The following is a 16,253-nucleotide window of genomic DNA, read 5'->3' on the forward strand; positions in this document are numbered from 1 at the left end:
CTAACGCCTGGGAACTATGTGAAAGGGACAACATCGCCATTGACCCCATAGAGAATGAGAGAGCCGTGAAGGTGTGTGTGGGAGGACGGGGAAGGGGGTTGGTGGATGGATGTATTGATGGATACAGTTATGACGAATGCAGTTTCAATTAGGCAGGTGGTTGCTAGATGACTATGTGAATGAGGGTCATTCAATGCAGGTGCGATACATCAAACGAGAGCCCCGTTTTTCTGTTGAGAAGTACCAGGAATCAATAGGAACGCATGTAGAGCATGAAAACGTGACAAGAGGTACAGTAAAGAGAGTAGCTAGATATCAGCCTATGATATTTCTGCTTGCATGGTTGTGTTGTAACATCCTAACCAGTCCTTTTTCTGGTCTACAGATTGTGTGAGGAAAGCATCTCGACTGATGCCAAATGCCGAGCTTGAGAAAACTTTTCGGAAGTACATAATGAAAACGGTTTTGCAGAAAGTAAGAACCTAGCTACTACCGTCCTCATTCTTTACAATAGCAAAATCAGAATCACTATGTATTTGTGAATGTATGAATGTAGGCTCTGTTTTAATGTCCACACTACTACTTACCTAGAATTTAAGAAATGTATTGAGCATACGTTCTAATAAGTATGCTAGTATGGTCCTTGGAACGTAGCCATGGTTTTCTACTCTGACCTCTACTCCCTCATTAGATAGATGACGACCAGCCTCTGGAGTATCTGTCTGAGATGCGTCCGGCCACCATAGTGTTTGTCAACATGCAGTTCAAGGGAGGAGAGAGTGACCAGGAGCAGTGTATGACCATCCACCAGGCCGCCATTGGCATCGGTCAGCAGATAGTCAAGCACCACGGGAGGGTCAACAAAGTGTTCATGTTCGACAAGGTCAGTTAGTGGTTCATTCAAGGTGGAATCCTGGGGGTTTATTCACTAGGAACCAAATGAAAGAAAACATGCTGAAACGGGGAGGGACTAACCTGAAGTTGTCCAATAAGAAACACTATTTTGCAAAATGTTTTGGTACGGTGTGAACTAATGAATACACCTCAGCAGTTCTCTGTTCCCAGTGGCAACAGACAAACTACAAATACAACCAACCAGAAACATAAACAATAGGTGCACTCACCAAGACTCTCTTCTTCAGTCAAATCCCCTGTATGTTTTTAAATAACAAGGAGTTTGTTGCAGGGCTGTACTTTCCTCTGTCTGTTTGGGCTGCCTGGGGACAAGCGGGAGGATGAGAGTGCCCACGCCTTACAGGCTGCCTATGGAGTACATGATCTTTGCCAAAAAGAGATCCGCAGCCTCAAGTAAGGTCCATTTGATCCTAATATTCTAGGACCACATGCCTTTACTGTTTATCACACTACAGATGTAGGATCTTAATTTGATCACCCTGTTGCAGGATAATTTTCCTGCAATGCAGGACGTTTTTAAACTTGTAGTGTATTTGAGTTTTAAAAAGGCTTCTTAAGTTTGTAATTTCCACTTTGAAATTTCAGACTTGATTTTCCCTTACGCAAAATGTATCAAGTCCAACAAAATTTCCATTAATTATAATCCACATAATAATTCACATTTCCTGTTGCTAAAGGACTATTTTCCTGCTCTAGCAAAATGGCTCAAATTAAGATCCTACATCTGTATTAAACTTGAGTGCAATATGTTGCAGATTGCATTTCCTGAAAATGCTTTGCATATACAGTAGTTTTATGTGTAGGTTGTTTGAATGCAGCGTATAGTTAACAAAAGGTCCAATGTTGTCAAACAGGACTGTCTCTGTTGGAGTAACCACAGGCCCAGTGTTCTGTGGTGTAGTAGGACATCCTGTGAGGCATGAATACACAGGTACAGTCCCCCTTGACATCCTCTTGAACTCTCAGGTGGAACTGTGCTTTGCTACTGCAACTGACTATTACAGCTACTTGTTGTAGCCTATTTTATATTATTTTAACTCGCATACTATTATGTTCAGATTTTGTACAAGTTTGACCTAGGAACTGAACTCTATCTCTGTGTCCTTTGCCGTTAGTGATTGGTCGTAAGGTGAACCTGGCGGCACGACTGATGATGCACTACCCCGGGATGGTGTCATGTGACAGCGAGACTTGCTACTACTCAAAACTGCCCGCGTTTTACTTCAACGAGCTGCCCAAGAAAGCCATGAAGGGAGTCAAGAACCCTGGAGCCCTATATCAGTTCATGGCCAACAAACATCAGATGTACGACCATCTGATATGACCAACATCATTATAGTCCATTAACTCATGACTCATACTCACTTTCATATTGAGCACCGTACTATTGTCATGTCAGATAATTAATTGTAATAAGAAATGATAAAGGTTCATACATGCTTATAAAACAAAATCTAATCTCCAGAACTGTTGGTAAAGCACCTATGTCCGTTGAGAGAGAGGAGGGATATCCTCTTTTAGGTGAGTTTTCTCTAGTATTGATGATTATGAATGACATGCATTCATCGTGGAAGATCACATTTATTTGAATGATATGTTGCGCTCAAATCCTCCCTAGGCCGAGAGAAAGAAATTGAAGTGTACTCCAGCGTGCTGAAGGGCTTCTTGGAGGCCAGGGCAGCCGGTCACAAGAACTACAACAATGTTTTGATCTACGAGGGACCTATCGGCTATGGCAAGAGCCGCCTGCTGGCTGAGGTGGTCTACAGAACAGCCAAGGATGGAGTCAGGTCAGTGCCAGCTGTTAGTTAGCCTGGTCCCAGATCAGGTCTTGATCAGGTCTTGGCAACTACGATGGTCATGCCAAATGCACAAACAGATCTGACACCAGGCTAGTTGATAGTTGACTCAATTATTTATTACATATCAATACTAGAAATATGTGCTGTATCCCAAGCTGTGGTCATTTAATTTAATCGTAAGTCAAACCCAGTAGTGACAAAGAATCATGGACGTCAACAATGGGCGATTGGAAAGCATTTCTTCTGTCTCCTATCTTTCAGAGTGATCTCGTTTGAGCTGGCCAAGACAGACATCAAGCAGTCCAACTACGCTCTCCAGACCCTACTGGCCATCGTCATGTCAGTTCAGAACTGTAAGAGCTACGCTGAGCGAGAGAGAGTCCTCCTCTCCAAGATCCTAGACTCAAAGATGAGGCAGAACCTCTGCCTTCTCAATGATATCCTGTTAGTCAAGGTAGGTGGGATCTCTGAACGTTGCTTTTCTAAAAGTTATTATTCCGTTTCGTAGTAGCTAACGAGGGTAGATGGGTCTTTCCTGTAAGATCTGTTCTATGCTTTTAGTTTCCTGTGTCGAAGGATGTGTCACTCATGGACAGTCAAACGAAGAACAAGAAGATGAGGAACTACTTTCTGGAGTTGTTTTGCAAGGTACTGTGGATGAAAATAACGTGGATGATGCAACAACATGACTTAGGTGGCAGTTGATTGTTTGATTACTTAGAATTCAATTGATTCATGATAACCGTGTGTGTGTGGTCTGTCCAGTTTGCCGAGGAGGAGCCGTGCGTGTACGTGCTGGACCAGGCTCACTTTGTGGATCAAGCCTCATGGGCCTTCCTGCTCGAAGCATGTAAAAGAGCCTCGGTTCTGTTGTGTATGGCCCTCCTCCCCCACACCAGTCAGAGCGGGTCCTTCCCAGAGCTTAGCCGCATCATCAAGGACCCCCGGACCCTCTACCTCAACCTGCCTGGGCTGGAGCCCCCCGTCATCGCCCAGCTAGCCTGCCAGATCCTGGGGGTGGTCCGCATCCCTAGCGAGGTGGAGCTGTACGTGTATACAAAGAGACACGCACAAACTAATACACACACACACACTGTGTGAATATACATACATTACACATATCGACTCTCAGAGGGTGTCTTGGGGAGCTGGGAGTTTCACACCTCACACACGTTCAGGTAGATACAGTGAAACAGGACAAATATAAGCACCCCCATTTGACCTTTGACTCCTCAAAGGCAATGGCTTGGGAGTTGGGACTGTTTGAATACTTAAACTAAACTGAAGCATCAATATCCAGAGGAAGTAAAAAGTAATTTATTGAAATGTACACTTTTGAATTGGCTTGTCGACTGTATAGCAATTTTTTGAAGACTCATTCTAAGGCTGTCATTGTCTCAGTACATGAATATCTCACAGAAGAAGCCGGAGTTAAAAGTGTAATCTGTTTTATAGGTTCCTGGTGGAGAGAAGCCATGGAGTTCCATACTACTGCGAGGAGCTCTTGAAGAGTCTGTATCTGGGCAATCTGATCGTGATGGAGGAGGTGGAGGAGGAGGATGAGGCTAAAGACATAGACATCCTGTTCCCTGAGCCCACCCTGGTGGTACACTGCTCCAAACCCAGCCAGGTGTGGCAAGAGGAGGACGCCAGGGCCGGAGCACTTGGTAGGAAGATGGATCTGTTGGCTGAAAATGTCTGAGTGGGCAGGTCTCCCGGCCTATTAACACCCTTGTCTGTGAAACAGACAGACGAATTGGCTGAGAATATGAGTGGCATGTCTCCCAGCCAATCAACACCCATGTTTGTGAAACACTGTGTAATGTTGCAGGGCCACCCAAGGCATCCATGTTGAAATCTCGCAAGATCACAGCCCTGGACCATTTTGTTGACCGCGCTTTGGTCTGTTTTGTCGGAGAAGCTGCCAAATTCCACGAAGTTCCCATCCCTCTGACATTGAAAGGTATAGTACAGGGTTCCTGCATTCTGCCCCCAAACACAATACAACCTCATCTCAGGAGTCTTATTTGATAGAAATGACTCATAAATAACACATAAAACTCATTAAGGATGTTTTCTGTTCAGGCATGGCTATAGGCCTACTAATAATAATAATAATAATAATATATGCTATTTAGCGGACACTTTTATTCAAAGCGACTTAGTCATGCATGCATACATTTTACATATGGGTGGTCCCGGGAATCAAACCCACTATCCTGGCGTTGTAAGCGCCATACTCTACCAACTGAGCTACTAATAAAAGTGAATTCTATTCAGGCATGGCCCTGGCCCACCTAGACCACCTGCAGCCGGCGGACCAGATGGTGGTGAAGTGTGCTGCCATCATCGGCCACACCATCACCACGCAGATGCTCATCAACATCCTGCCAGAGTCAGAAAACCACGACAAGCTCAACCTGTCGCTCACCTCCCTGTTCAAGTCGGGCACGTTTGAGTGCGGCTCCAAGCCCAAGCAGTTCACCCAGCAGCTCACCAAGGAGTCGGAGTGCTGGGGCGCGCTCAACTGCTACTGTGTCCAGGACAGCCAAGAAGATATCCGTGAAGGTCGGTAGTGGAGCTGAGGCTAACACAGACAAGGAGAACTTTCACTCTCTCTACCTCTCTCTGTCTCCTCTCTGACTCTCTCTACCTTCTTCTCCCCAAATCTCTCTCCCACTCTCATTTATATTTCTATCTCCCATCCGTCCCTTCCTACTTCGCCCCCCTCTCAGAAGTGTCAGGCAAGGCCTCTGTGGACGGAGTGTGGCGCTGCAGGGTGATGCGTTTCTGCACGGCCCTGGTCAAGGAGACAGCCTACGAGCTGTGGCTGAAGGAGCAGAAGAGAGAGATCCACCAGAAATGTGCCAGCTACCTCCTCAAGCAGGCCCACCGCTGCAGGGACTGCGGCATCGCCGAGTTCATCTTTGGCCACAAGGCGGCCATAGGGAACAACCTCATCGAGATCCACCCGAGTTTGCTCAACATACAAGAGTCTGGGGAAGCCCTGTTCCTGGGCCAAAGCACACTGGGGCTCCCCAAGGGTGAGTGATGGGCCCACTGACTTCTCCGCTAGAGAAACGCACGCAACCTGAGAAACAGACACAAACACTCCCTGAGAGACAGACACAAACACTCATGCTCGCACACACAAACACTTCACACAAACGCTCATGCAGATTGACAATTGTGATGCTGTAACCAACTGATCTAAGTAACCATTGAGGGTTGATTTGACGGGTGCTGTTGGGGTTGTTCTCCTCTCCACCTCTCAGAGACTATACAACTGAACCAGGTCAGCCCTTTGCATCCCAACAGGTAATATTTTATACTCTACCCCTGGTCCCAGATCAGCTGGCCAGTATTACAAGTGGGCTGATTCCATAACAAATGTATTTGTGTGTTTGCGTGCGTCAGTGAGGAGGACGAGTTCTTGTTGAAACTGGATTCTAGGGTGGATGAGTACAAGACCACAGTGGACAGAAGCAGGAAGTGTAGGTGTGCCCAGGTGATGGAGTGTGTTCTGTGCCCCATGGTGCGCCACTGCACGGGCGTGGGCGACGTGCCCAAAACCTTCTATTACTTGCTAGAGACCGCCGCAGCCTCGGCCTTCCTCTCCAACAACCTCAAGGTGTGTGTGTGTGTGTCCTTTACACTCTTTTCTGATCTGTTCGCTCTCATACAGAAATACTCTCTCTTTCACAGGCCCTGTCCTATTTAAACGAAGCTAAAATCATACTAGACAATCTGAAAGTGGGCAAGCCAGCCTTTGAGACTGCCGACCCGAAAGTCAAAGTGAAAATCAACAACTTTGAGAGAGCCTGTGTTTTCCGTCTCAGAGGGGAGGTAGGAGTTCACTGAAATGTTGTTTATAATCGAAAAGGATAATAATGATTTGCATTTATACAAAATAGCGCTTTTCTCAAACTAAAGTGTACTGTTTATTGTACATATAGGTGTTGTACAACACGGGCCAAATGGAGGAGGCTGAGAGCATGTTTGCCAGCGCCCTACGGCTCCTGAACAGACGTCTCCCTACGAACCGCGTGGCCGTGTCCCTGAAGTACGTCTGTGAGAAGATGAAGAGTCTGTGCTGCAGATCCAAGAACTTTGACAACCCTGGGTGTGTTCTATATTCAACAAGCACCTATACAGATAAAGATTAAACAAATTAATATACATCTTTTATAGAGAGCAGGCATTCTAAAATCAGCTATTTTCAATGTATTGACGACAACATACCACAACCTACTATTGTCATCAAATTCAGCATTTATTTGCATTTACCTCACAGTATCTTTTAAATATAAAAAAATAATACTTACAACAACAAAAAAATACTCTAGCACACTGGTGATGTAGATGCTCCACAAACAATTGAATGGATCTTACAATAGTGTGCTACCTTTTGTTTAGGTGTTGTTATTGTTATTGTCTTGGTCCAAAGAGAGAAGAAGCTGGCGTTCCTCCACGAGCAGGTCTGCTGTCTGTCGTACATGTGGCAGATCGGCTGCATGAGGAGAGCGCCCAAGGACATGCTCAACGCATCGCTGGCCATCACTATGGAGATGAACTCAGCCCAGAGGACTGCAGAGGAGAACAAGGTGGTTGTTTACTCTGCTTCTCTGGTTTCTCCAGGAAAACGAGGGCTCAAAAATGGGTTTGTTCAGTCAATGGAAATCTCGAACACTAGAGAGAGAGAGAGAGAGAGAGGTAGGGGGGAAAAAAAATACAGTAGGGATCATCAACTAGATTCAGCCGCGGGCCATTTTTTTTTCTTGAGCGGATGGCCAAAAGTCCAAACAGATACTGTATAATGTTTGACTAAAACATAATCATTTCAAACCTTGCTTACATTTGTATATGATCACGTTTCTCTCTATTATGCGTGGCAATACTTAGGAACATGTTTATTAAAATCACTTGGAGTTGATTTCCTGGTGTTTTTTAGTCTATTATGTCCAACAATATATACAGTACCAGTCAAAAGTTTGGACACACCTACTCATTCCAGGGTTTATTTTTACTATTTTCTACATTGTAGAATAATAGGGAAGACATCAAAATTATGGAATAACACATATGGAATCATGTAGTAACCAAAAAAAGTGTTAAACTAATTCTTCAAATAGCCACCCTTTGCCTTGATGACAGCGTTGCACACTCTTGGCATTCTCTCAACCAGCTTCACCTGGAATGCTTTTCCAACAATCTTGAAGGAGTTCCCACATATGCTGAGCACTTGTTGGCTGCTTTTCCTTCAATCTGCTGTCTGACTCATCCCAAAACCATCTCATTTGGGTTGAGGTCGGGGGATTGTGGAGGCCAGGTCATCTGATGCAGCACTCCATCACTCTACTTCTTTGTAAAATAGCCCTTACATAGCCTGGAGGTGTGTTGGGTCATTGTCCTGTTGAAAAACAAATGATAGTCCCACTAAGCCCAAACCAGATTGGGTGGCGTATCGCTGCAGAATGCTGTGTTAGCCATGCTGGTTAAGTGTGCCTTGAATTCTAAATAAATCACAGACCGTGTCACCAGCAAAGCACCCCCACACCATAACACCTTTACGGTGGGAAATACACATGCGGAGATCATCCGTTCACCCACACCGCGTCTCACAAAGACACGGCGGTTGGAACCAAAAATCTCCAATTTGGACTCCAGAACAAAGACACATTTCCACCGGTCTAATGTCCATTGCTTGTATTTCTTGGCCCAAGCAAGTCTGTTCTTCTTATTGGTGTCCTTTAGTAGTGATTTCTTTGCAGCAATTCGACCATGAAGGCCTGATTCACACAGTCTCCTCTGAACAGTTGATGTTGAGATGTGTCTGTTACTTCAACTCTGTGAAGCATTTATTTGGGCTGCAATTTCTGAGGCTGGTAACTCTAATGAACTTATCCTCTGCAGCAGAGGTAACTCTGGGTCTTCCTTTCCTGTGGCGGTCCTCATGAGAGCCAGTTTCATCATAGCGCTTGATGGTTTTTGCGACTGCACTTTAAGAAACATTCAAAGTTCTTGAAATGTTCCGTATTGACTGACCTTCATGTCTTAAAGTAATGATGGACTGTTGTTTCTTTGCTTATTTGAGCTGTTCTTGCCATAATATGGACTTGGTCTTTTACCAAAAAGGGCTATCTTCTGTATACCCCCCCCCCTACCTTGTCACAACATAACTGATTGGCTCAAACGCATTAAGAAGGAAATAAATTCCACAAATTAACTTTTAAGAAGGCACACCTGTTAATTGAAATGCATTCCAGGTGACTACCTCATGAAGCTGGTTGAGAGAATACCAAGAGTGGCTATTTTAAAAATCTAAAATATATTTTGATTTGTTTAGCACTTTTTGTGTTACTACATCATTCCATATGTGTTAATTCATAGTTTTGATGTCTTCACTATTATTCTACAATGTAAAAAATAGTTAAAATAAAGAAAAACCCTTGAATGAGTAGGTGTGTCCAAACTTTTGACTGGTAGTGTGTATATATTATTAAAATTTTGCTCACAAAACTTGGGGGCCAAATAAAACCACCCGCGGGCAGCCAGTTGGGGAACCCTGGTATACAGTCACCCATACACTCTTTGACGTCCCTCTCACTCACAGACACATCTCCTCTGTCTAGATCATCTTCTCCTGCATCGACTACCTCCAGTACTGTCAGCTGAGTGGTCTGGACGACCAGTGTAAGAGCTATGAAAGGATGCTGTGTGGAAACTTTGTTGAGCTGTCTGACTGCATGGAGGGCCTGACCCTCACCAGCTACTTCATACGTACCCTCTCCATTGTCAAGCTCTGCTCCGGAGCCCTGCACGACTCCATCCAGTATGGTGAGGAGAGGAGTGTGTGTGTGTTGCATTGGTGAGGTAGTGTGTGTTCGGTTTTAAACAAGTGTGTAAGCAAGCGAGACAGACAGACAAACAGACAGACGGACGGAGAAAAAATGTATAGCTAAAAAGTTTCAGTCGTGAAAGAAGTTCTACTTCTCAGGTCTCCGAGCAGAGAAAATCAGCAAGCTGACGAACCGCCGGGTCCCGGACATGTTGGTGATCGCTGTCCTTCACACACCCCTCCTCCTCACACAGAGGTGAAGGACTACTGCTTCTAGTTGGTTCTTTTACTGGGATCTGTGCTTTATCTACTGTTGAATAATATGATACCCAGGTATGAGGAGTGTGTCCAGCTGATGCAGAGTCTGGAGTACCAGGGAAACAGGACACGCATCAGCACAGCTAAAGGCTGGTTCTATGTAGGCTGCTTTGACTTCCTGCTCTACTCAGGCAAGTTGGATATTCCATCACTGGGACATATCTTAGTTAATGAACTAAGGGGTAATAATTATAAATGCCATTTAGCTGACGCCTTTATCCAAAGCGGCTTAGTCATGCGCGCATACATTTTACGTATGGTTGGTCCCGGGAATCGAACCGACATTGCAAGCTCCATGCTCTACCAGCTGAGCTACAGAGGACCACTACCATAGGTTGGGTCTCATGGTGTGTGTTCCAGGCTTTGCCTTCCGTCCGTTTGAGGAGTGCTACACCTTTGTGGAGGAGTCCCAGTCAGACCCTAACCTGGTGGCTGACAAGAGTCTGATGATGAACCTCTACTCTGCTCTGGCTCTGTGGTGAGTGGACTGATAGAAATGTTATGAATAGAGCGCACATCATTTTTTTTCTCTACATGCCAGAGAGGCATTTCTGTTCTACATAACATATTTCTATCTGAACGCTCTACAATGGTGTGCCTTTCAAAATGCAGCCCGAAGCTATACTCTAGTCCAACCTACTATCTTTGCAGTCTGTATGTTTCTATGTGTGTGTGTGTCTGTGTGTGTGTCCCGTTCGGCCTAGGTATGCCCGTCTGTGTGAGTGGGAGAAGGCATGTTTCTTCTACACCAAGGCCTGTGGAGTGACCCAACAGGCTCCCTCATCCATCCACTCCATCAACGGCGTGGTCATGTTCCTGGAGTGTCATGTGCTGCTGTTCAGAAAGGCTCTGGTGGAGCACAATCAACACATCAAAGCCATCTACCAGAGCACACAGAAGGTAGCCTAGCAACAGGTAGCCTAGCGAGCCTAGCGACAGGTAGCCTAGCGACAGGTAGCCTAGCGGTTAAGAGCGATGGGCCAGAAACCGAAAGGTTGCTGGTTCAAATCCCTGAGTCGACTAGTTGAAAAATCTGTCGATGTACCCTTGAGCAAGGCACTTAATCCTAATTGCTCTGGATAAGAGCATCTGCTAAATGACTAAAATGTATGCATGCACATACTCAGACGCTCTTTCTTTCTCTCTAGCTCTCCCTCACGCACACACACTCACTCTCCCTCACTCACACACGTTCCTTCACATGCCCATGCCCACACACACATGCTCGCACACACACAGTTGTGTATAATGTACATTTTAGAAAAGTCACACGGTCATATTATAAATGTTCTTCCTGAAACTGACCTAATAGCCATATTATTTCTTATGCAGCACTTCACAGAGTTCAACCGGAAGTACTCAACCAACAAGATGTACGCGCCCCGGGTGCTGCACCTCAGAGCTTACATGTACTTGCTGGCGGGACACGAGGCCCTGGCCACCGCCATCCTCAACAAGGCTGTAATGCTGTGTCAACAGCACGGCAACAAGCTGGAGGAGAGCTGGATCGCACAGAACCAGGTACAGTACTGGAGGAAAGGCCTGAGGGGACACACGGACACACATAATAATGGCTGGAACAGCGCCAATAGCATCAAACACATGGAAACCAATATTGGATACCATTGCACTGATTCCACTCCAGCCATTACCACGAGCCTGTCCTCCCCAATGAAGGTGCCACCAACCTCCTGTGGTGTGTATGCAGTCATCACACACACAGAACAGAAAACTTAACCACATGCATTTAAAATAGACTGCAGTTACACATCGTATACCATGTAGTAAAAATCAGTGGAGGCTGGTGAGGGGAGGACGGCTCATAATAATGCTCGGAATGGAGTTATTGGAATGGTGTCCAACATGGTTTTCATGTGTATGCCATTCCATCCACTCCATTCCAGTCATTATTATGAGCCGTCCTCCCCTCACCAGCCTCCACTGTAGTACATGTATTTTCTCCTTGATAACCTAAACAAGTAGAGCGTAGCGCTTAGCTAGGTGCTTAGTGAATGTATTATTTAATTAAGGACATTTCTAATAAATATGTTGTGAATATTCCCTGTCTTCCTCTTCAGATTTCGTGGTTCGGCGTGTTCAGGCAGAGCACCAGCGACTGGTTCGCTTCCACTTTGACCATGCCTAGCTGGGAGGAGGCTAAGGGGATGGACCCAGAGGAGCTGACCCACACCCGCTACACCCTGATGGGTGTGGGGAGCGAGATCTGGGCTGACAACTCCAGCCTGTACCTCGCCCCAAAGGCAGAGGACACCCAGCTCATCAAAGGCCAAGGATAGGGACGCGGTTCCTTTATTGAGACTGTGGAGAGCAGATTTAAAGGATGTAAGGTCATTGCCGATTTGGATTTGAACTGTGATGTGTTAGGGGTTAATGAGTGTTCGTATCATTTAATCTCGATCAGAAGTGGATGGCCATGATATGAACGTTCACCAAATGAAAGGATGTTTCAATCACTTTATTGTTTCGTACATTTCTCTGTCTTTCTCTCGTAGAACAAATCACATTTATAATAGAACAACAAATATCTGAATTGATAATTTCCCACAGATGAGTCAATAAACTCTTAAACAGAAACTTGTCTTCAGCTATCAATACTAAATTTTAAGGCAGATTTCCACAAGTAAAGTGGCCAAAATTTGATATTGATATTGACCCATTATTATTTCTCTAATAACTAAAATCCATCAACAACACAGTACATGGGATAGACATTGACAACATAAAAGTCTTTTTTTTCTTTTTTGGTTACCCCAATTCAAAGTTTTTAGTAACATATTAGTACCATTTTACACATGAATAAAATATACTATATATTGTACATCGTTAAGAGTCTTCACTTTATTACATTTTGCCCTTTCTCACAAAGGTATTATTATTGCATTTCTATCAATTAACCACACAATCCTGTAGAAAGACACTGCTAAGTTTGATTCACCTTTGTGCAGGTGTTTAAATACAGTTACTGGTAGTTCAGAATCAGAATACAACATCACTTTGTAGGTGTCAAACAAACTGGAATGCAGGAGAAGATATCACATGTCAATGAAACGTACCGACAGGGTAACTGGAACAGTATGCCGGTAAAACACATTTGTATGCCAATGGACATACATGTACATGTACATTGCCTTCAGAAAGTATTCACACCCCTTGACTTTCCACATTTTGTTGTGTTACAAAGTGGGATTAAAATGGATTTAATTGTAAAAAAATGTCAAAGAGCTACACAAAATACTCTAAATGTCAAATTGGAATAAAATTCTAACAGCTATAAAAAATAAAATGTAATATATCTTGATTAGATAAGTATTCAACTCCCTGAGTCAATACATTTTAGCTTTTCATTTTGAATTAATTTGTTAAAATTTCAAAAAATATAATTCCACTTTCACATTATGGGGTATTGTGTGTAGGCCAGTGACAAAAAATCTCTATTTAATTTAGTTTCAATTCAGGCTGTAACAACAAAATGTGGAAAAAGTCAAGGGGTGTGAATACTTTCTGAAGGCACTGTATCTCTACACAGTCATCCAAAGACTCCAAAGACAATTTGAGCATTAAAACCATAGAGATCCTATAAATTACTATATATGGTTAAAACCGTATAGGAATCACATTCCCAATAGGTACAGAATGGCAGGGCTATGCTGCTACGCTAACTGGAATGTAATGTTCTCCAATTCCTGAAATATAACACTGGCCTCAACACTGTAATGGAGAAAGAATACTATCAACAAATCTTCTGGAAAATGGCAGTGAACATTTTACAAATTAGCTTTCAAGAAAGGAATTGTACATTTAACACTTTCAATATTATGTGTGCAGGTTTTAATTGGATACATATACAGTATACTGTTTTCGTATCCTTAAGTGCACAGACCCAATAGTGATGTCAAATTACAAAACAAAACACACATTGATTATTCCATGAACAAGATTTCCATTGTATACTGTAATTGATTTTTCAAAAGGATTCCTATGTTGAAAAAATAGAAAAAAAACATACAAAATACAAACTATTCTGTTAAAAAGTAAAGTTGCTTTAAAATCCATTTGGTTGATACAGATGTAGGATCTTAATTTGATCACACTGATGCAGAAATACTTTTAAAACTTGTAATGTATTTAAAGTTTAAAAATGCTTCTGAAGTTTGAAATGTCCACGTTAAAATTTCAGACTTGATTTTCCCTTATGAAAAATGTTTCAACCATTACAAAAATGTCCATTAATTATAATCCACACATTTCATGTTACTTCAGGATTATTTTCCTGCTGTAGCAAACTGGCTCAAATTAAGATCCTACATCTGTAATAAATTGGCCCACGGGTAGATAGACATAATACTATTAATTCATTGCTTCCTCTGTTGCTGGTATCACCATACATTGACATACATATAAAATAATCACAGTTTATGTTTCTTGGTTCCTCAATAGGGTAACATTGTTTCTAAACGATTTACGCGAGTTGCACACACACACACAGTCTTACATGACGAGAACGCATGGTGCAGCACAGTTCAGAGGTGGTCGAGTGTGGCACAATAGTTGAGTTATTTTCCACAGAACGGTGACGAAGCCAGTACGGATCACAAACTCGTCTCTCTGTCCAACTTTGAATCCTTCCTCTTATGTCTTCTCTCACCACCACTGGAAAACAAAAGGCTATGTGTCACAAATAGCATTAGAGGAGACACTACATATACCACTGAATTGACCAGCTGGATGGCATTGTGTATTGGAGCCCTGCGTGCACTTCATTGATTTGGGGTAATATTACCCATCATGCATAACCACCCTAGACATGCAGTTGTCCCCAACCACCACAGAGGCAAACCAAACCAGAGCATGCTGTGTGTGTGTGTGTCTGTCCACCATATGCATGCATTCATATTCCCCAAACCAGTGAGCGTGAAACATTCAAAACAAAGAGAGACGCCTTGAGACATTTGTTTAGAACTGAGTGCCAACTTTGAGTTGGTGTTTTTTTTACTGTGGATCTTTATGGGTCAAGAGATAACTGGTTGCTCCAGGGTACTTTAGACTGAAGTCCCATACTCAAACTCCGGGCACACTTGCATGACAAAGACCATCATATTCATATTGTCACCTCTACATCATACAATGATACACTGCACATGGAGAGACAAGATATGTAACACCATGCCATTGAGGATTGGGAGTCACTTACCTTTGGGATATCAGCTTCTGAGAGGTTAGGAAGGGGAGCTTATGATGGTAATGGAATGAGAAAGGATAGGAGTTAAGATAGAAGTTAATGATCATCTAAATCTCTACAATGGAAGGGCAGGTCAAAATCCACATTTGATATCTACATTAATATCTACATTAAATATGTTTTACAGTATTCACACCATGAATAGAATAGAAAACAGAAAAGTATTTGAGATTGGACAAGTAAATGGTCTGCGGCTAATATATAGGTCCAATAAATAAATGAAATGGCATTTTTGGTGAAAGGTATCTATTCATTAATTGATTAATTGATTGATTGGTGGACATTCCAACCTTTTGGAGCTTGGATCCTTCTTGGAGTTGTCACTGGGGCTGATACTATTCCACACGTTCCCGAAGGAGCCTTTGGACATCTCATCGGAAATGTTCACCGTAGCGGGATCGTTCCTACAAAACACAAAACCGAGAATGCTCTGTCAGTCACTGCATGTTCTCATAGGCAAGACATCCTCTGAAATGTGTTGATGATTAGGCCCTGATCTTGAATTAGCTGAAATCATGTTTTCTGTAAGTTGCTGGCACAAAAAAATGAGGTTGTGCCGCGGTATTGGCAGAACAATTGATACAATGCATGTGCAACATGGCCCTCTATTGTTTCCTTGCAATAGCTTGTCACCAAAACCTGTACCAGGTTTTTTTTAAACGAACTTTCTAGTGCCTACAGTCTCTGCATGTTTTGTTAGTTGGACTTACTTGTAATTTCCTTCCAGTGGCAACGTAACTATCCCCTCCTCCTCCTCCTCTATAATACTGGGCTCCTCCTGAAGAGAGAGAAATGAAGAAAGTGACTGTTAAATCACACTATTGCACCACAAGCCCAGATGATTGATAGAGTCATAATGTGCTAACATATCTGTATGGCTTCAATATGTTTAAGAGCACCAAGGACTGTTTACCTCTTCTCCTTCCTCCAGTTTCTTCTTCTTCCACTCAGGCATCAGGTCGTCCAGCCAGCTCAGCTCCTTCTTGGTGAACAGGAAGTCCAGCAGCTTACGGATGAACACCAGAGCCAACACCTAGAGGAGAGAAGCAATTCTCCTTACATTCTCCTCCTGTCAACTAAGTGTGGTGACACGTGCCGTACCTACAGTACATAAAGCTTA

At 43.4% G+C, this 16,253-nt stretch overlaps 3 protein-coding genes across 3 annotated transcripts in view; 2 read left to right on the forward strand and 1 right to left on the reverse strand.

The window, feature by feature from the left end:
- Positions 1-193: 193 nt before the first annotated feature.
- On the forward strand, positions 194-10,106 carry LOC311112473 (adenylate cyclase type 10-like; the record flags this gene model as incomplete). Its single annotated transcript, XM_084155609.1, has 24 exons — positions 194-290; positions 386-474; positions 692-883; positions 1,187-1,308; positions 1,770-1,846; positions 2,031-2,220; positions 2,381-2,436; positions 2,534-2,705; positions 2,979-3,171; positions 3,279-3,365; positions 3,483-3,763; positions 4,173-4,384; positions 4,549-4,680; positions 4,998-5,285; positions 5,453-5,761; positions 5,993-6,035; positions 6,135-6,348; positions 6,423-6,563; positions 6,674-6,840; positions 7,165-7,321; positions 9,350-9,554; positions 9,715-9,811; positions 9,889-10,004; positions 10,099-10,106. The coding sequence occupies 24 exons, from the start codon at positions 194-196 to the stop codon at positions 10,104-10,106; spliced, it is 3,645 nt and encodes a 1,214-aa protein (XP_084011735.1).
- LOC311112262 (adenylate cyclase type 10-like) lies at positions 10,098-12,203 on the forward strand. The gene is made up of 4 exons (XM_084155313.1): positions 10,098-10,351; positions 10,578-10,773; positions 11,206-11,394; positions 11,952-12,203. The coding sequence occupies exons 1-4, from the start codon at positions 10,218-10,220 to the stop codon at positions 12,168-12,170; spliced, it is 738 nt and encodes a 245-aa protein (XP_084011439.1). The 5' UTR covers positions 10,098-10,217; the 3' UTR covers positions 12,171-12,203.
- Positions 12,204-14,483: 2,280 nt separating this feature from the next.
- LOC311112250 (sodium-driven chloride bicarbonate exchanger-like) overlaps positions 14,484-16,253 on the reverse strand; it is a gene marked incomplete at both ends in the record, with an annotated part of 33,395 nt that continues 31,625 nt past the window's right edge. Inside the window, 4 exons of the mRNA XM_084155298.1 lie at positions 14,484-14,544; positions 15,424-15,537; positions 15,844-15,911; positions 16,047-16,166. Of these exons, the coding sequence (XP_084011424.1) occupies positions 14,484-14,544; positions 15,424-15,537; positions 15,844-15,911; positions 16,047-16,166 (363 nt within the window). The remainder of the gene's footprint in view (positions 14,545-15,423; positions 15,538-15,843; positions 15,912-16,046; positions 16,167-16,253) is intronic.

Source organism: Coregonus lavaretus (assembly GCF_964263955.1).
Source record: "Coregonus lavaretus genome assembly, chromosome: 38".
In the NCBI taxonomy this organism is placed as follows: Eukaryota; Metazoa; Chordata; class Actinopteri; order Salmoniformes; family Salmonidae; genus Coregonus; species Coregonus lavaretus.